The sequence below is a fragment of the Neoarius graeffei genome, chromosome 18, assembly GCF_027579695.1.
Source record: "Neoarius graeffei isolate fNeoGra1 chromosome 18, fNeoGra1.pri, whole genome shotgun sequence".
NCBI lineage: Eukaryota > Metazoa > Chordata > Actinopteri > Siluriformes > Ariidae > Neoarius > Neoarius graeffei.
In genome coordinates this window covers 26,498,480-26,519,089 of record NC_083586.1, presented here as the reverse complement: position 1 = coordinate 26,519,089, position 20,610 = coordinate 26,498,480, and the positions used below count along the sequence as shown (strand labels likewise).

The 20,610-nt window shown below is 41.2% G+C and overlaps 1 protein-coding gene across 4 annotated transcripts in view; it reads right to left on the bottom strand.

The window, feature by feature from the left end:
• Nucleotides 1-20,610, bottom strand: part of dmd (dystrophin) — a 509,910-nt gene that overhangs the window by 84,312 nt on the left and 404,988 nt on the right. For all 4 annotated transcript variants that reach the window (XM_060898614.1, XM_060898611.1, XM_060898612.1 and 1 more), the window contains 2 exons: nucleotides 12,620-12,731; nucleotides 6,441-6,577 (listed from right to left, as the gene is read on the bottom strand). In XM_060898614.1, coding sequence (XP_060754597.1) covers nucleotides 6,441-6,577; nucleotides 12,620-12,731 — 249 coding nt within the window. The remainder of the gene's footprint in view (nucleotides 1-6,440; nucleotides 6,578-12,619; nucleotides 12,732-20,610) is intronic.

The window sequence follows — 20,610 nt, the reverse complement described above, 5'->3', positions numbered from 1 at the left end:
CCTGTTGACGTTTATTGGTAAACTACAAAACTAGACATTAATACAAACAACGACGAATGATTAACAAAATGTGATAGACGAAAATACTTAGAAAGTGGAACAAAAAGATTTTCTGACGCAGGTTAAACATTCTCAGTTCATTTGCTTACAAACATTAGGATTACTTCCTCATTTACGTCAACACCGACATCGATAGATTTATATAAAAGATATTTTAGACTAAATATAAAGTCTATGGAAAACAAATTTTAATAAAAACTATGTTTTGTTTACTTAACCTTTGTATGGTGTTCGGGTCTGTGGGACCGGTTTTAATTTTCTATCAAAGGAACAATGATACGGTTAATTATTTTTTCAAACTCAGACTCATTGGCCTTGGCTCATTTTCTGTGAAGAACAGACCGGTATATATCAGAACACATTTTCAATGACCACACACTGTACACCCCTCCATACATTTATATTACATACAGGATGTTCGGGTCCACTGGACCCGGGGCTAATAAAAGTGTGTACCTTCACTCTGTCCTCCTCCTGTCTGGGCCTGCTGTTAGTGTGTGTGTGAGTTTTGTGTTTCTGCCCCTGCCGTTCAAGCACCGACACCTGTCTGCTCTCACATTTTACCCTCTGTCTTGAGGGAACCAAGACCGAGGTTCCTGTAAATTGGGGGCGGGACACAATAAATATAGCTTTTCCAGTGTGGCTCCTTATCACAACTGATCAAGATGGCCAAAAGATTCTCTGCTCAGATGGACTTGCAATGATTTTGGAAGAGAGAGAAGCTTTTGATGATGATGTAGAGGAAGACATTCCAGAACGTGAGGGTCACATTTCTGAAAATTCAGAGTCTGACAGTGACTTTGAAGAAGAGGATGAGCTGGAGCATCGGCCGGTCCCAAAACGAAGACGAGCATGGGGATGATGTGTTGTCTAGACTGACATGGTTACTGTATGTGTTCAGCTTGTGTTGCGTAAACTGAACTGAATGGGTTAAATTTCGAATGAAATTCAAAGAAATAAAAATCAGTTGTTATGAAAACCTTGCTTCATTTGTAAATTTGAAGATAAACATCTTTTTTTTTCCACTCATATCTTGACTGTAATTGATTTTCTTTTTTGTAAAATTACATTTTATTAAAAAGCGAACCAAAAACGAGTAGCACTTTAAAAAAAATAAATAAATGTAATTTAACAAAGTTAAAGGGCAAATATTAACCATATATGCTGTTTATGTTGCTTGTAATTGGGGTGAAGTAAACATCTGTTAAGTATTTAATGTAAAATTGTTTGATTGTGTTGAATCTAAAGCACCAAAATGCAGCGGCTCCACCAGACCCACCAACACTGGCTGAGTAACAAAAATACGAACACCACACAAGGGTTAATACCACATACCGATTATTTCTTCATAAATAAATCATCTGGATGTCGATAACTATGGACAAAGGTGTCAATAAATGTGGAACGGTGTCACGTGATCTGATACGCTAAGTAATCGGGAGTCAACTTCTTTTTTTCCAGTGGAAGTTTGAGTAATTATTTATGCACAATTTACATACTGAAAGTCTTTTCTACTTTTGCAACGGCCAAAAGATCGTTAGTGTCGATAATTGTAGCCGCCGCTCTAGTTACAATACAGAAAAACCTATGAATGAGTAGGGGTGTCCAAACTTTTGATTGGTACTGTAAATAACCACAAAGAAAAACAAATTTTCATTCTAGGAAAGGTGACGGTGGTAACATTTTTCTGTGAAAGTGCCACAGTTTTCATGGTTACTTACAGTTGTGCTCATAAGTTTACATACCCTGGCAGAATTTTTGCTTTCTTGGCCTTTTTTCAGAGAATATGAATGATAACACAAAAACTTTTTTCCCCACTCATGGTTAGCGATTGGGTGAAGTCATTTATTGATAACTGTGTTTTCTATATTTAAATCATAATGACAACAAAAAAACATCCAAATGACCCTGATCAAAAGTTTACATACCATCAAATATAATAATATCGTGTATTGCCCCCTCTAACATCAATGACAGCCTGAAGTCTTTTGTGGTAGTTGTGGATGAGGCTCTTTATTTTCTCAGATGGTAAAGCTGCCCATTCTTCTTGGCAAAAAGCCTCCAGTTCCTGTCAATTCCTGGGCTGTCTTGCATGAACTGCGCGCTTGAGATCTCCCCAGAGTGCAGATGACACCCAAATTTATATTCAAACCAAACCCTCTTACCCACTCCCTCCATCCAATCTTGTCAACTGTCTAAATGCAGTTAACAACTGGATGGTGCAGAACTTTCTTAAATTAAATCAAGATAAAACAGAAGCCATCCTCATTTCCACCCCTTCTATCTTGAAAAAACTGGAGCACTCACAGCTATCTATTCCTGGTTATTTCACCTTCACTACTGTTGAAGTAAGAAATCTGGGTGTTATTCTAGACTCTACTCTCTCTTTTGACTCACACATTAAAAGTATCACTAAAACAGCTTTTTTTCACCTGAAAAGTCTCTCCAAACTCCGTCCGTCCTTGACTTAATCTGCAGCTGAAACGCTTATACAGTGGGGCAAAAAAGTATTTAGTCAGCCACCAATTGTGCAAGTTCTCCCACTTAAAAAGATGAGAGAGGCCTGTAATTTTCATCATAGGTACACTTCAACTATGAGAGACAAAATGGGAGGAAAGAATCCAGGAAATCACATTGTAGGATTTTTAATGAATTAATTGGTAAATTCCTCGGTAAAATAAGTATTTGGTCACCTACAAACAAGCAAGATTTCTGGCTCTCACAGACCTGCAACTTCTTCTTTAAGAGGCTCCTCTGTCCTCCACTCGTTACCTGTATTAATGGCACCTGTTTGAACTCGTTATCAGTATAAAAGACACCTGTCCACAACCTCAAACAGTCACACTCCAAACTCCACTATGGCCAAGACCAAAGAGCTGTCAAAGGACACCAGAAACAAAATTGTAGACCTGCACCAGGCTGGGAAGATTGAATCTGCAATAGGTAAGCAGCTTGGTGTGAAGAAATCAACTGTGGGAGCAATTATTAGAAAATGGAAGACATACAAGACCACTGATAATCTCCCTCGATCTGGGGCTCCACGCAAGATCTCACCCCGTGGGGTCAAAATGATCACAAGAACGGTGAGCAAAAATCCCAGAACCACACGGGGGGACCTAGTGAATGACCTGCAGAGAGCTGGGACCAAAGTAACAAAGGCTACCATCAGTAACACACTACACCGCCAGGGATTCAAATCCTGCAGTGCCAGACGTGTCCCCCTGCTTAAGCCAGTACATGTCCAGGCCCGTCTGAAGTTTGCTAGAGAGCATTTGGATGATCCAGAAGAGGATTGGGAGAATGTCATATGGTCAGATGAAACCAAAATAGAACTTTTTGGTAAAAACTCAACTTGTCGTGTTTGGAGGAGAAAGAATGCTGAGTTGCATCCAAAGAACACCATACCCACTGTGAAGCATGGGGGTGGAAACATCATGCTTTGGGGCTGTTTTTCTGCAAAGGGACCAGGACGACTGATCCGTGTAAAGGAAAGAATGAATGGGGCCATGTATCATGAGATTTTGAGTGAAAACCTCCTTCCATCAGCAAGGGCATTGAAGATGAAACGTGGCTGGGTCTTTCAGCATAACAATGATCCTAAACACACCGCCTGGACAACGACGGAGTGGCTTCGTAAGAAGCATTTCAAGGTCCTGGAGTGGCCTAGCCAGTCTCCAGATCTCAACCCCATAGAAAATCTTTGGAGGGAGTTGAAAGTCCGTGTTGCCCAGCGACAGCCCCAAAACATCACTGCTCTAGAGGAGATCTGCATGGAGGAATGGGCCAAAATACCAGCAACAGTGTGTGAAAACCTTGTGAAGACTTACAGAAAACGTTTGACCTCTGTCATTGCCAACAAAGGGTATATAACAAAGTATTGAGATAAACTTTTGTTATTGACCAGATACTTATTTTCCACCATAATTTGCAAATAAATTCTTTAAAAATCAGACAATGTGATTTTCTGGATTTGTTTTTTCCTCATTTTGTCTCTCATAGTTGAGGTATACCTATGATGAAAATTACAGGCCTCTCTCATCTTTTTAAGTGGGAGAACTTGCACAATTGGTGACTGACTAAATACTTTTTTGTCCCACTGTACATGCTTTTGTCACCTCAAGACTGGTCTACTGCAATGCCCTGCTCGATGGCATCCCAGCCAAGCGACTAAATAGGCTGCAATATGTCCAAAACTCAGCCGCTAGGGTACTCACTCACACCAGGCCCTGGGATCATATCACTCCTATTCTATACAACCTGCACTGGCTCCCAGTTAAATACCGTATTCAGTACAAAATGATCTTACTTGTTTACAAATCCCTACATAACCTGGCCCCTCCCTATTTATCAAATCTCCTAACTCCACATCAGCTACCTTTAAATCTTCGCTCGACAGATGCCCACCTATTAGCAGTCCCTTACTCTCGGCTCTGCTCTATGGGTGACAGGGCTTTCAGTGTTAATGGCCCTAAGCTGTGGAATGCCCTGCCACTAGCGTTGCGCCAATGCTCAACACTGTCCTCTTTCAAAAAACAGCTAAAAACACTCCTCTTTAGCTTGGCCTTTTCTCTTTGATTTTTAAGAACGTTATTATTATTACTGATTTCTTATTATTTTATTATTGTTATTTTATTGTTTTGCTTTTTATTGTTTGTTTTTTACTGTTCAGTGTCCTTGGGTACCTTGAAAGGCGCTTATAAATAAAATGTATTATTATTATTATTATTAGAGTGGCTCAATGATATTGAGGTCAGGAGACTGAGATGGCCACTCCAGAACCTTCACTTTGTTCTGCTGTAGCCAATGACAGGTCGACTTGGCCTTGTGTTTTGGATCGTTGTCATATTGGAACGTCCAAGTACGTCCCATGCGCAGCTTCCGGGCTGATGAGTGCAAATTTGCCTCCAGTATTTGCTGATAACGTGCTGCATTCATCTTTCCTTCAACTTTGACCAAGTTTCCTGTGCCTTTGTAGCTCACACATCCCCAAAACATCAGCGATCCACCTCCGTGCTTTACAGTAGGAATGGTGTTCCTTTCATCATAGGCCTTGTTGACACCTCTCCAAATGTAACGTTTATGGTTGTGGCCAAAAAGTTCAATTTTGGTCTCGTCACTCCAAATTACCTTGTTCCAGAAGTTTTGAGGCTTGTCTCTGTGCTGTTTGGCGTATTGTAGGCGAGATACTTTGTGGCATTTGCTTGGTTTTAACAGAGCCCCTGATTTTCCATTTGTTAATCACAGTTCGAACACTGCTGACTGGCATTATCAATTCCTTGGATATCTTTTTGTATCCCTTTCCTGTTTTATACAGTTCAACTACCTTTTCCCGTAGATCCGTTGACAATTCTTTTGCTTTCCCCATTACTCAGAATCCAGAAACGTCAGCGGCTGGATGAAAGATGCAAGAGTCTGCCTGGATCCCAGAAACTCACTCAGCTTTTATGCACACACACTGATTACAAGCAAACAGATCACAGGTGAGGATGCTACCTTTAGTAGCCATTCAAACCCATTTGTGTCAACTTATGTCATTATGATTTAAAAAGAGAAAACACAGTCGTTTGACAATAAATGGTTTCACCCAACCACTAAGCATGAGTGGAAAAGATGTTTTTGTGTTATCATTCATATTCTCTGAAAAATGGGGCGGCACGGTGGTGTAGTGGTTAGCGCCGTCGCCTCACAGCAAGAAGGTCCGGGTTCGAGCCCCGTGGCCGGCGAGGGCCTTTCTGTGCGGAGTTTGCATGTTCTCCCCGTGTCCGCGTGGGTTTCCTCCGGGTGCTCCGGTTTCCCCCACAGTCCAAAGACATGCAGGTTAGGTTAACTGGTGACTCTAAATTGACCGTAGGTGTGAATGTGAGTGTGAATGGTTGTCTGTGTCTATGTGTCAGCCCTGTGATGACCTGGCGACTTGTCCAGGGTGTACCCCGCCTTTCGCCCGTAGTCAGCTGGGATAGGCTCCAGCTTGCCTGCGACCCTGTAGAACAGGATAAAGCGGCTAGAGATAATGAGATGAGATGAGATTCTCTGAAAAATGGTCAAAGAATCATAGATTCTGCCAGGGTGTGTAAACTTATGAGCACAACTGCATCTACAAGCATCTGCTATTACAGATGGACCAGACAAATCTAAAAACCCAAAATACGTCCCCAGTAACATGAGGGCATAAACCTTGGTTAATTATTTCCCAGAGTTATAATAACACAAAATACAGATGAAGTATTCCCCTCCTCTCTTCACTTTAAAAAAAAAAAAAAGGAGCGCCGTAAAAACAAACGAAAACCTTAATTCAAAAAGGTGGTCGATTTTATGACAGGCTGCACTGAAACGATGCAAACTTGCGTTCACAGTGAAATGCCATTGAAAATTTCTCTCACGTCTCCATGTTATCACCCTCCAGGATGGTCTGCACAGGGAGGTAGCCCATGCGGGGATGTTTGGCAAAATAACGTTTTGTCCTGAACTTGTTCTTCAGCACCTTGGCAAAATCTCTTACATCTTCACCAGAGGTCGTCTATGAAACACACACACACACACGATAAACATATAATTAAAATTACTCCAACATGGTAACTGGACATGTGCCTACTGTATAATATACCTTCAACATACATAATGTTGGTATAATCAGGCGTTTAAAAAAAAAAAGTCATTAATGATTTCATTATATATTTCAAAATTATGCATTTCCCTTTCTGAATGTAATATCCACCTCCCACAAGCATATTTGTTCTGACGTATCGGTTATTAATCTGAAGCATGATGTAAATAGAGGATATTACGCGGTCGTGCGAAGATATGAAGTTTATCTTCGAGTGGTGAACATATTCATGAGGGAGCGAAATGAACGAATGACATAAACTTCATATCTTCACGCGTCTGTGTAATGTTCTTTATATTATATGGACGCATCCGCAAAAATTCCGCAAGTTCATCAAAGGAATTTTGATTTTGAACCGGTTCGCCATTTTGACAACGCGCATCAAGTCAGCAGGAAAACACTGGGAGTGACGTCATCAGAATAAAATATGGAGAATTATTATACATGCAGGACATTTTTCCATGGAATAAAAACTTTTTTTTTTGCGGTCCAGTTTCCATCGAATCCTGTGCTCTGATTGGCTGGCGAGCGGATCCGTATCCTACGATACGGACCCTGGTTATGGACCTCTGGCAACTCGCTCGTTCACAACAACAAACATAGTAGCATTTTTTTGTCAACATTTATCTTTTTTTTAATGAGATTTATTTATAAAATTATCAAAAATCTTATAAATTTTTGCCAGCATTTCTCAGGAGAATAGCATTAATTTTACAGCATGGATAGCGATAATGACAGTGTCAGGGATTAAAGCAAAAAAAAATCCTGAGCCTGAACTTTGTCGACACAGGCAAGAAACTAATATATATATATATATATGTGTGTGTGTGTGTGTGTGTGTGTGTGTGCACGTGTTTTGGATTGTGTGTTTATTTTCAAGCCATACCAGGGGGTTTGTGGGGGCATGGGATCAGAGATTGCATGAATGGAAAATTAAATTTGACTTTTGAAAATCCAATACCAAAAACGGCCAGAAGATGGCAAAAGTGCATCTACTATATCTACCACCTGTATGTACCACATTTCTTTTGATATCCAGTTTTGGTGCTCAGCGTTGTCCTTAACAAGTAATAAATTAACCTACAGTCACAAGGTGAACTGTTACAAAGGTAGATGAAATTCAGTATGGCATTTAGAGAGCATTAAAAGTTTTAATAATTGAAATAATTTAACAATTTCACCATATTTTTAACACCTTTCTCTAGGGTCGTCACATCTGCCCCAGAGTTCACGAACTGCATTTTGCCCACGCCACCATGCAATTCCGTTTTCTCTCTCTCTCCCTCGCCCTTCTCTCCAACACAAAAGTTCATTTATTTTATTTTTTTTACTTTTTACCCTCTCTCCGTTGAATGGAGCCGTAACGGCGCGAGGTGACTTTCCGTGTCGATCTTCAGCACTGCACCGCATCGAAGCAAGGAAGAAATGAGAGGAGGGGGTAAAGGCTTTCCTTAGACCCGCCCCATTCTTCTTCTGATTGGCTAATACTGTCAGTTTCAGAGCGCTCCTTTACTACCATTGGCTGACAAACACAAGAGGGATTTCGACGGTCATTTTTTTTTTTTTTTAATTGCCGTCAATTTATTTTCGATTTATTATTTTTTTAAATCCACGGGCAATCACTACAAACCGGAAATCCGGCATGGTGCCGGAGAACTTTAATCCCTGCAGTGTTCACAGCGAAAGCGAGTTTTACTACCCTGAGGAAGAAGAAATAGAAAACATTTCAGGAGAAAACTAAAACCTCTAACTGTTGCTAACGCCGAGCAAAAACATGGCTGAATCCTGAATGACTCCTATTTGTATAAATAGGGGACGACATAGGCGGCAAAATGTAGTTTTTTTCCCTGCCATGGAAGTGCACTTGTATACCGAGGAGGAAGCAATTTGTATTACAGCCATGAATGAGGATTCAAAATGGTGGCTCGGCTCGGTTTTCCCTTTCGGGCGCTCTCGTTTTCTGTTAGAATTTGGTAAAGAAAAAAATAAATATATTATTTACCAGCTTAAGGTCGGTCCGTATGGTGAAATACCGTGACCTCGACCCAGACGGCCTCGCTCAGTACTTTCAAGACCTCGGTCACAGTATTTCACGATACGGACCTCCCAGTTGGTAAATAACATATATGTATTCTGTTCCCTTCTAGTGGGTTTACTGATGGCATGCAATATTGTTATTCTATCGCTTATCCTCCGTGTATTACGCCGCTGTCCCCAATGAAGAATGAGCGTGCAATATTGTTACAATATTGCACGCTGTCAAGACAACACGACAACACACATCAGCGCTCATGCGAAGATCCAATGACAAAACTTTTCTGTTGCGCATGCGCAGAATCATTTCTTTGTCCGCCGGGTAAGACAGAAGACGAGGTTAATCCAGTGCTAGGTTTAAGCACTAAATACATAAACTGAAACCGAAGACATGCTGAACACCTGAAAGGCTACCAAAACTTTATTATATATTCTTCACGCATATTTACAAGAGAAAAACATACCAAAGGAGAATGAAAAGCTGGAAGAGAGACACAGCAGAGACATAAAACTTCCATGCTAGCGAGCGACAGTAAACAAACATGGCCGCCAGGTCTGCTTCGTTGAAAGCGGAAGGTTTTGAGAGAATTTTGGCTGCCAGGTCGCGATGTTGATTTTAAAAGTAACTAAGTAAATTACACAGGGAAAATAATAATAATAATAACAATAATCGGCTTGACTGCACTAGCATTGGCCTTCGCTAACACTACACTGGCTAGAAGGTAACTGGACTGCCATGCTAACAGCACCGAGTTGCAGGTAAGCTCATGGTGACCTTCGAGAATGCTGATATGAAGTGTGTGTGTGTGTGTATGTATGTATGTATAATAATAATAATAATAATAATAATAATAATGGCTTTTTTCATGGTCTATCAGATATATTCCATTCAGCTACTCGTCTTCAACTCATTCAGTATCATGCCTGCTGAATGGAACATATCTGATAGACCACTCAAAGGCAGCCGATATTATTTAAATGTCACTCAGATCCATGATGTATTTCATACGAAAAATGCGAGTTTTTCAACATGAGAAGATAAATTTCATATCTTCAACCCAATGTGTGATTTTTCTTTTTATTATATCGACACATTCACAAACAAAAAGTACCCAAATTTATCAAAACAATTCATCGATTTCCTCACGAGTGACACAGAAAAATGTGTCACAGTTTTGGTTCTCCATGTCCTGGATGTAGCTGGTATGAAAAATACAAGTGGTCTATTTCCCAGTAAAACACTTGTGTCTGCCTGCCTGTCTGTCTGTCTGTCTGTCTGTCTGTCTGTCTGTCTGTCTATCTATCTATCTATCTATCTATCTAAAAACAGTTATTCCATGAAACCGAGTCGTATATGAGCTGTTAGCCGATGAGGCGCGTAGCCATACATGTCAACCTTTGGTCAATCAAACCTGTATAACCAACCTCCAAAATCCGTATTTCCCTTATAAAATCCTTATAAGATGCAAATTAAAATAATTTACCTAAAATTTGAATGATAATTAACAATGATATATCCAAGTTACTTTTTATTCAATATTAATAACAATAAACCTTCAGAATGAATACAAAGCTCCAATGTTTGACAAAAACACAAAGTGTCACTCTAATGTTCTGAATTGTACTCCATGACTAGCCTGGCAAGCCAGACTAAATGTGAATATTTAGTCTGGCCTCGATCGTAGACATTTCCGAAGGGGGTGGGTAGGAACAACCCGCTGTCTTTCAAACTGTCTCTGTGCGTATAGGCCAACGCTCTGACCAATCAGCGCAACAGTGACTGTGACGTAGTCAGAGCGACAGAAAGCAGTGGGGGAGGCCTTGAAATAAATAATTTTTCAAAATGCGTATTAATTAATAAACAGGTTCTAGATATTAAGAAGTTTGGAGATAATGACCACAAGTTTGGAGTCTGTACCACATACTTAACATACACTCTTTTTTTTCAAGTGTTTTTCAAGGGTTTGCTTAAACTGTTTTTGAGAGTTTTTATTTAGTGGTGTTTGGTGAAATAATTTCCCTTAAATTTAAAATAACGGGAAAATAAGAAACAATCAAAAAGTAATGTTTCAAAGCTGTTTATTAATTCTTCGTACTGCACAAACTAGCCCCATCCTTTTGGCTACGAGCGGAGCCAGCTGGTAGATCAGACTTTTGCCATAGCCGGTCGGCAAAACAGCGAAAACGTCCTTCTTGAAAAGGAATGAGCGGAGAGCCTCTTCCTGCTCATGTTTCAACGAAAACTCCAAGTCTAATTCTTCTAAAACTGATTCCAAAGCGGAGTCAAACGCGCGCTGTTCACTAGCCGTAGCCATCTTTCCTGCTGTGCTTTCTCCAGCGTCGCGCAGCTTTGTCGTCACTCCTGCAAAAGCCCGCCCAAAGAATCCAAACAAAAACCTTGCGTTGTGATTGGTGGGCACGATTTGATGCCCGGGGTGTTTTGTTGATATGGTGCGAGGCTAGACCCACTCGTAGGCAAAAATATTTTTGGCCGCTAGGCGGGTGGGTCTAGTTTACTAGGCTACTCCATGACAGCTTTTTTAGCGCTCTGCACCAATACCTCACTAGGCTGCATGTCACAGCAAGTGTCTGTGTTGATCTTGCCGGAGTGCCCATTCAGAATCTTTTCAGTCGCTAGTGAAAGTCGCTCAGGTGGAAATAGGCGTTTCAAACAAAATGTTACTTCCCGGTTGGCGGGATTCTCGCAATGCGGTGTGCGCATGATCAAAAGTGGAACGAAGTGTCGCTACCACAAGATAACGCGCGATTTCATAAGACTCTTTACTGGCTATCTGTGGTGTACAGTACGTTTGTAAATGTTATGCGCTCTTTTATCATCGTGGGAATTGATTAAAGCTCTAAATAAATATTGAAGTTTTTTTTAAAGAATCCGTATAACTTTATTTATACGCCCGTATACTACGTTTATTGGATCAAATCCGTATAAAATACGGACATTCCGTATAGGTTGACATGTATGCGTAGCACCGAGTCGGCTATAACCCGTGTATGATGAGATTGAGTGGAATAACTGTTTTATTCGATCCACATTCACTGGAGTTTGCGAAACGGAGCATTTTTATTTTTTGCAAATTTGATAAACAAAAACTTTATACGAAACATCCGACAAAGTCATTTCCTCTTCGGCGGACTTCTTAAAAACCTATCGGTCGCTGCACTAATTGACTTTAGTGTTGATTTTGTGTAGAAAGTGCCGTCTTGCTGTCGTGCCGAGGTATAGAATCGCTTTAGACATTTATTTAATTCTTCCTTGAACGTTTCAGTTCTGTAATTTTCAAACTTCTTTGAGCTTTTGAACCAGTCGGAAAAAAATTTAACAAATTTTAATGCTTAAAGATGAAGAACGTAAACAAACCGGCAAAATGACAGGAGCAATTTGTGAAAAATGCGATAATAATAATTATAATAATTCTTGAAAAATAAAACATACGTTCTTACCATGAAATACTTTCATTCCATATTTAGTTGCCTTTTTTGGGGTTTTGTTTTCGAGTAGTTTTTATTTCATCCTCGGTTGGTTCAGTAACACGCTCCGCCATTTTGTTTTTCTATACTCACGGTATATGAGCCGATATCCTAGTAGTAGAGTAGCCAATCAGAGCGCGCGATTGCTCATATCCAGTGAATGTGGATAGAATAAAATGCAGTATCCTCTCACCAGCCGACTGAATTAGGAGCGCCTGTACGCTTGCTCATTCATGCAGTTATACAATCTGTCAAGAGCTTCAGACCTACAAGCTGATTTTTGTTATTAGTGGATTGGTATGGATTGACGACAGACAGACAGACAGACAGACAGACAGACAGACAGACAGACAGCTCTCCAGATACAGCACATGTCCAGAAAGATTACACATACACACAGTAATGACTGTAAGGCTGTAGCATGGCCAAACATACCGGAGTGCAATATTCAACCATGGGATATTGCATCTTATGACCCTTAGCCACTCTGCCAGAAAAGAAGCAGCTTTGGCAGATGTCGTAGTTAAAGTGCTTTAAGCTTCTGTACCTGTAGAAAGGCAAGATAAATCACAACATCAAAAAATATCATGCTGGTAATCCACAATAAATTTTAAAAAGGGGCTGCAGAAGCTCAGAAATAGTTTATCATTTACTGCTGAAATCAATTCACAGAGAATATATTCAGGAACATTTTTTTTTTTTACATAAACAATGTACTTTTGCTATGATCTAAAAATAGATTTGCACTTTACAAAATAAAAACAGTAGCAACTGTGATGACAAGTTTGTTGTCCTGTCCAAAACAAACAGCAATACTCAGAGTAATTAAAAGTAAATGAACACAAACTAGGGGCGGCACGGTGGTGTAGTGGTTAGCGCTGTCGCCTCACAGCAAGAAGGTCCTGGGTTCGAGCCCCGGGGCCGGCGAGGGCCTTTCTGTGTGGAGTTTGCATGTTCTCCCCGTGTCCGCGTGGGTTTCCTCCGGGTGCTCCGGTTTCCCCCACAGTCCAAAGACATGCAGGTTAGGTTAACTGGTGACTCTAAATTGAGCGTAGGTGTGAATGTGAGTGTGAATGGTTGTCTGTGTCTATGTGTCAGCCCTGTGATGACCTGGCGACTTGTCCAGGGTGTACCCCGCCTTTCGCCCGTAGTCAGCTGGGATAGGCTCCAGCTTGCCTGCGACCCTGTAGAAGGATAAAGCGGCTACAGATAATGAATGAATGAATGAACACAAACTATTTTTATCAGTGTAAAATGTTATACTCATGAGTGTAGTGTGTTTTTCCATGGGAAAAACAAAACAAAACACGTATTCGGTTCCTTTCTAGCGGGTTTACTGATGGCATGAAATATCATCATCATATACAGTAGCTTATCATATAGCGTGTTTTACGCCGCTCTCCCCAATGGAGAATGTACGTGTAATATTGCTACGAAATTGCACGTTGTCAAGACAACACGAGGTCACACATCGGAGCTCATGCGAAGATCCAATGACAAAACTTTTCTGCTGCGCATGCGCACAATCATTTCTTTATCCGCTGGGAAAGACAGACAACGAGGCTAATCCAGTGCTACTGCTAGGATTAGCTATGCTATAAATAAACTGAAAACTGAAGACGCACTGAACACCCGAAAGGCTACCAAAACTTCATTATATGTTCTCCACGCATATTTACAAGAGAAAAACATACCAACGGATGTCGAAAAACTGGAAGAGAGACACGTCGGAGATGTAAAACTTCTGTGCTGCGAGTGAATGTGACAGTCTGTAAACAAACATGGCTGCCAGGTTTGCTTCGTTAAAAGCGGAAGATTTTGATTTTAAAAGTAACTAAGTAAATTACACAGGAAAAATAATAATAATAATAATATTTGGCTTGACTGCGCTAGCATTGGTCTGCGCTAATGCTACACTGGCTGGAAGGTAATTAGACTGCCACGCTAACAGCAACGAGTCGCAGGTAAGCTCACGTTGGCCTTTGAGAATGCGGATATGAAGAATGTGTGTATGTATAATCTCATCTCATCTCATTATCTCTAGCCGCTTTATCCTGTTCTACAGGGTCGCAGGCAAGCTGGAGCCTATCCCAGCTGACTACGGGCGAAAGGCGGGGTACACCCTGGACAAGTCGCCAGGTCATCACAGGACTGACACATAGACACAGACAACCATTCACACTCACATTCACACCTACGGTCAATTTAGAGTCACCAGTTAACCTAACCTGCGTGTCTTTGGACTGTGGGGGAAACCGGAGCACCCGGAGGAAACCCACGCGGACACGGGGAGAACATGCAAACTCCACACAGAAAGGCCCTCGCCAGCCACGGGGCTCGAACCCGGACCTTCTTGCTGTGAGGCGACAGCGCTAACCACTACACCACCGTGTGTATGTATAATAATAATAATAATAATAATAATAATAATATTGGCTGGCTTTTTTTGATGGTCTATCAGATATATTCCATTCAGCTAGCATGATATTGAACTCATCGTCGACTCATTTAATATGCTAGCTGAATGGAATATACCACGAAGAAAAAGCCAATGTTTTTTTTTTTAAATTATTATACCTACAGGATGCTTTTTCGATGGAATTAAAACATGTATTCTATTCCCTTCTAGCAGGTTTCATTCATTTGGTTTGTTAGCATGCAATATTATTAGCATATCGCTTATCCTACGTGTATTACGTCACTCTACCCAACAGGGAATGAGTGCTGAATATGGTTTACGATATTGCATGGTTGTCAAGACAACATGACATCACACGTCGGAGCTGATGCGAATATTCAGTGAGAGAGTTTTCTGCTGCGCACAAGCATTTCTTTATTCTCTGGGAAAGAGAAAGATGCGCTGAACACCCGAAAGGCTACCAAGACTTCATTAGACATTCTTCACACATACTTACAAGAGAAAAACAGGAGTTTTTGTGGGTGGACCATTTTTATTGTTAGAACCTTGACTTCTTAAATATACATTGGACTGACAGAACACTGAATTACATTGGATCAGAATCAGCATTCAATATTGGTAAGTTGCCTCTCTGTTCTTTTTATCTAAGCATTTATTTTTTTTAAAGGAAAGTGAGTTCGGTTGCACCAGTTCTCCCGGAGCGTGAGCCGAGGGTTGTTGCTAAAACCTGGGACGGAATGGGACGTGACATATTATCGCTCAGGCAGTGACCTCCTCGCGGTTGTTGCCAAAACTGGTGACGTCCCGTTCTGTCTTGGGTTTTAGTAATTGCCTGAGCCGAGCAGTAATGGCGGAGTACACAGTATGGAGAAAATGGAGAATGAGTGGCGCAGCCACTCATTCGATTTCTCTGCTGGATATGCTCGTCTCAGCAGCAATATCTCGCCCTTATGTGGAAGAAGCAAATGAACGGAGAACTGAATGAACAACTGAAGGTCAGATTGTTTCAAAACAATCGGCCATGAGGTCGGCCTTCAAGAAGCAAGAACACAGACGGGTAAGCTCCGACTCTCATTTGGATACAAAACAACAAAAACAGCAGCACTTGTTTCCCTGCGTTTAGATTAATACATGTAACTTGTATTGTGTGTTTAAGTTAGCGGTATAAGATTATTTAATTTGCTTCAGAATGTGATTGTCTCAGTTTATCTGATTATTTAATGAGCCTTTTACGTTTTATCAGTGAAAATGCATGCATGTTGCATAAGTTATAACACCCATCCTGTTTTAATGAGAGTCAACCCACAATCAGTGGAGTCAAATCAGTCTTAGTTGAGAGAGTCGGTAACGGGATTTCTGACTTTCACCATAAATTTTTATTTATATGACTTTGGTCTATAGCTGTAAAAGGCCTCGGCCTTAAAACCGGTTCCCGCTGTGACGTCACACACCCAGGGCTGGCTGGCTCAGCGGGGCAGCTCGAACACCAACTTTGTGGTCGATTTTAACTCTCAGATATATATTTTTTTATTCCCATTTATGCAGCATACAAGAGTCAAGGATGGAGATACTATCCACTCAAATTTATTTAAAAATAAAGGTTCTGCGTATCTGCTTTAACTTTTTGTAGAATCGATAACTGTTCCATCAAATATGTATTATAATAATAATAGCTTTCTTTTTTGTGGTATATCAGATATATTCCACTCAGCTACTTGTCTTTGACTCATTCAGTATCATGCTAGCTGAATGAAATATCTACGATGTACCACGAAAAAAAGCCAGCCAATATTATTTAAATGTGTCCCTCAGATCCACGATGTATCTCGTACGAAAAATGCAAAGTTTTCAACACGAGAAGATAAACTTCATATCTTCAAGCCCATGTGTGATTTTCTTTTTATTATATAGACACATTCACAAAAATGGTGAGAAATATGTCACAGTTTTGGTTCTCCATGTCCCAGATGTATGGTAGTTCGTATAAAAAATACAAGTGGCGTATTTCTCATTAAAACATTCGTATCTAGATTTTTTTTTTTTATATATATATATATATATACACACACACACACACACTACCGGGTGGCACGGTGGTGTAGTGGTTAGCGCTGTCGCCTCACAGCAAGAAGGTCCGGGTTCGAGCCCCGTGGCCGGCGAGGGCCTTTCTGTGCGGAGTTTGCATGTTCTCCCCGTGTCCGCGTGGGTTTCCTCCGGGTGCTCCGGTTTCCCCCACAGTCCAAAGACATGCAGGTTAGGTTAACTGGTGACTCTAAATTGAGCGTAGGTGTGAATGTGAGTGTGAATGGTTGTCTGTGTCTATGTGTCAGCCCTGTGATGACCTGGCGACTTGTCCAGGGTGTACCCCGCCTTTCGCCCGTAGTCAGCTGGGATAGGCTCCAGCTTGCCTGCGACCCTGTAGAACAGGATAAAGCGGCTACAGATAATGAGATGAGATGAGACACACACTACCGTTCAAAAGTTTGGGGTCACCCAGACAATTTAGTGTTTTTCCATGAAAAGTCACACTTTTATTTCCCACCATAAGTTGTAAAATGAATAGAAAATATAGTCGAGACATTTTTCTGGCCATTTTGAGCATTTAATCGACCCCACAAATGTGATGCTCCAGAAACTCATCTGCTCAAAGGAAGGTCAGTTTTATAGCTTCTCTAAAGAGCTCAACTGTTTTCAGCTGTGCTAACATGATTGTACAAGCGTTTTCTAATCATCCATTAGCCTTCTGAGGCAATGAGCAAACACATTGTACCATTAGAACACTGGAGTGAGAGTTGCTGGAAATGGGCCTCTATACACCTATGGAGATATTGCACCAAAAACCAGACATTTGCAGCTAGAATAGTCATTTACCACATTAGCAATGTATAGAGTGGATTTCTGATTAGTTTAAAGTGATCTTCATTGAAAAGAACAGTTCTTTTCTTTCAAAAATAAGGACATTTCAAAGTGACCCCAAACTTTTGAACGGTAGTCTACATACACACACACATATATATAAAAAAAAATGTGTGTGAGGAGCATTTCATGCCACCTTGAAACGCAGAAACTGTGCCATGCGGAAAGGCAGTGTTGATCGGTGTAAGACGTGAAGAGAACGTGCCTCAGTGAAAATCAAAATCAACACTGTTTTGCATCTTGTTCAACCACTAATCAGAAAAGCAATGCGAAGGGATTACGTGACGCGCAGTTTGATGATGAAACTGTGCCACACCGCACCGAAATGCAACAGGCATCTTCGGCTCATTTTCTTTTTTGAAAAAAGAAACCTGAAATCGTGCCACCAGCAAATGTAATCACTGCTCAATCACAGCTCTCTAGGAAACGGGGATGTGATTGAGGAAAACTGCCTGAGATGGTCATTCAAGATCTAATGGATGATCCAGACAAACGCTGACCGCTGACATGGCTGAGGCACGTGGTGATACGACTGTGGAGGGAGACACTCAGCAGGATATAAAAAGAAGCCTCCACATCGTGCTGTCGGCGAACCGATTAGATCTTGAGCGATTATCTCAGGCTGTTTTCCTCACCCACGCCCACTGTGTGCTAGAGAGCTGTGACTGGACATTGTGTACTTTTCGAAAAAGAAAATGAGCCTCTGATGCCTATTACATTGCGGTGTGGCGTGGCGTGGCGCAATTTCATCACTAAACCGTGTGTGATGGAATCCCTGACTATTTTCATTTTCACCGAGGCACATTCTCAGATTTTTTCAGGCTGTCCGTTTCAGTTGACTGACCATCAGTTTTGTCCGATTTAATAATATAGTGTCAGTTAGTCAGGGTTCAATGCACCCAGACACCAAGTGCACGGACATGTACATAGAACACAAAGGAAGCCAAGGCAGTATCATTTAAGCAAAATAAATGGAAATGTATAGCAGCAGTAACTCCTGGCATTCCATCTTTCTTCATTGTTTGAGAGTACGTCGTGCGCGTTCTGGCTGCCGCTTCTCACCAGAGCTTTTTTATTTTATTTTTATTTCTTTTTATATTTTCATTTTATTTATTTATTTTTTCTGTATGTTTGTGTAGTTTGATGTTTGAGTGTTTTTGTCCGCCGGTTGTGGTGTAGCTCCGGACCCAGTTTTGGGCGTCGGTTCCCTCCAGGCCTTGGTTCGCTGTGGGTGATGCCTGCGCTCCCAGCTGTGGACTGCAGTGAGCTTGTTGCTCATTTTACATCGTGGTTGTCCAGCGCTCTGTGCTTTAATGCTTGGCGTGATGTTCTGAGCGATGTTGCTCGGTGGTGTTGCGGCGGCTGTGCAGGCGGTTTGGGACACACCAGCGCTTTGCATGGCGGAGCTTCTCTGCTCGCTTTGTGGATCCATGGCGTGGTGTTCGAGTGATGTTGCTGACGGCGTCACAGCGGCAGTGCTGGAGATGTGGGACTCGTTTTCGTGCGCCTCTTGGTGGGACTGTGGCTGCTACACCACTGGAATTACATCCTGACCCCTACTTGGTGGACTTTTAACTTTTTATTATTTATTTATTTATTTATTTATTTTTTATTTATTTACTTTTTTTCCTTGTCTATAATTGTAAAGCATCCTTGGGTTTCTTGAAAGGCGCTATATAAATTTAACTTATTATTATTATTGTTCATGACAAATTTCAGGGATTCTGTCGTAAAGTTAAAAGGTAACTCGAAGTGTACTGATCAAACGTACAGTGTCCTGCGAAAGTATTCATCGCCCTTTGTGTTCGTCCTGTTTTGTCGCATTACAAGCTGGAATTAAAATGTATTTTTGGGGAGTTAGCACCATTTGATTTACACAATATGCCTACCACTTTAAAGGTGAAAATTGTTGTTTTATTGTGGCACAAACAATAATTAAGATGAAAAAAACAGAAATCTGGAGTGTGTATAGGTATTCACCCCCCCAAGTCAATACTTTGTAGCGCCACCTTTTGCTGCAATTACAGCTGCAAGTCTCTTGGGGTATCTCTCTATTAGCTTAGCACATCTAGCCACTGGGATTTTTGCCCATTCCTCAAGGCAAAACTGCTCCAACTCCTTCAAGTTAGATGGGTTGCGTTGGTGTACAGCAATCTTCAAGTTATGCCACAGATTCTCAATTGGATTGAGGTCTGGGCTTTGACTAGGCCATTCCAAGACATTTAAATGTTTCCCTTTAAACCACTCCAGTGTCGCTTTAGCAGAGTGTTTAGGGTCATTGTCCTGCTGGAACGTGAACCTTCATCCCAGTCTCAAACCTCTGGTTGACTCAAACAGGTTTTCCTCCAGAATTGCCCTGTATTTAGTGCCATCCATCTTTCCTTCAGTCCTGACCAGCTTTCCTGTCCCTGCAGATGAAAAATATCCCCACAGCATGATGCTGCCACCACCATGCTTCACTGTAGGAATGGTGTTCTCAGGGTGTTGGGTTTGCGCCACACATGGCATTTCCCATGATGGCCAAAAAGATCAATTTTAGTTTCATTTGACCAGAGAATCTTCTTCCATGTGTTTGGAGAGTCTGTCACATGCTGTTGGGCAAACTCCAAATGTGTTTTCTTAAGCAATTACTTTTTTTCTGGCCACTCTTCCATAAAGCCCCACTCTGTGGAGTGTACGGCTTAAAGTGGTCCTATGGACAGATACTCCCATCTCCACTGTGGATCTTTGCAGCTCCTTCAGTGTTATCGTTGGTGTCTTTGTTGCATCTCTGATTAATGCCCTCCTTGCCCGGTCTGTGAGTTTTGATGGTCGGCCTTCTCTCGTCACGTTTGTAGTGGTGCCATATTCTTTCCGTTTTGCTATAATGGATTTAATGGTGCTCATTAGTTTATAATGCGACAAAACAGGACAAACGCCAAGGGGGATGAATACTTTTGCAAGACACTGCATGTAAAGGATGGTGTCTATTTTTCATTTTATTAAAAAGGCAGCGGTCACACTTCTCCAAAAGCTCCAAGATGTTAAAACTCAATGTATAACATCATCTAGCATCTTTTTATAATGCATCGGACAACAGGAAGATCTGAAA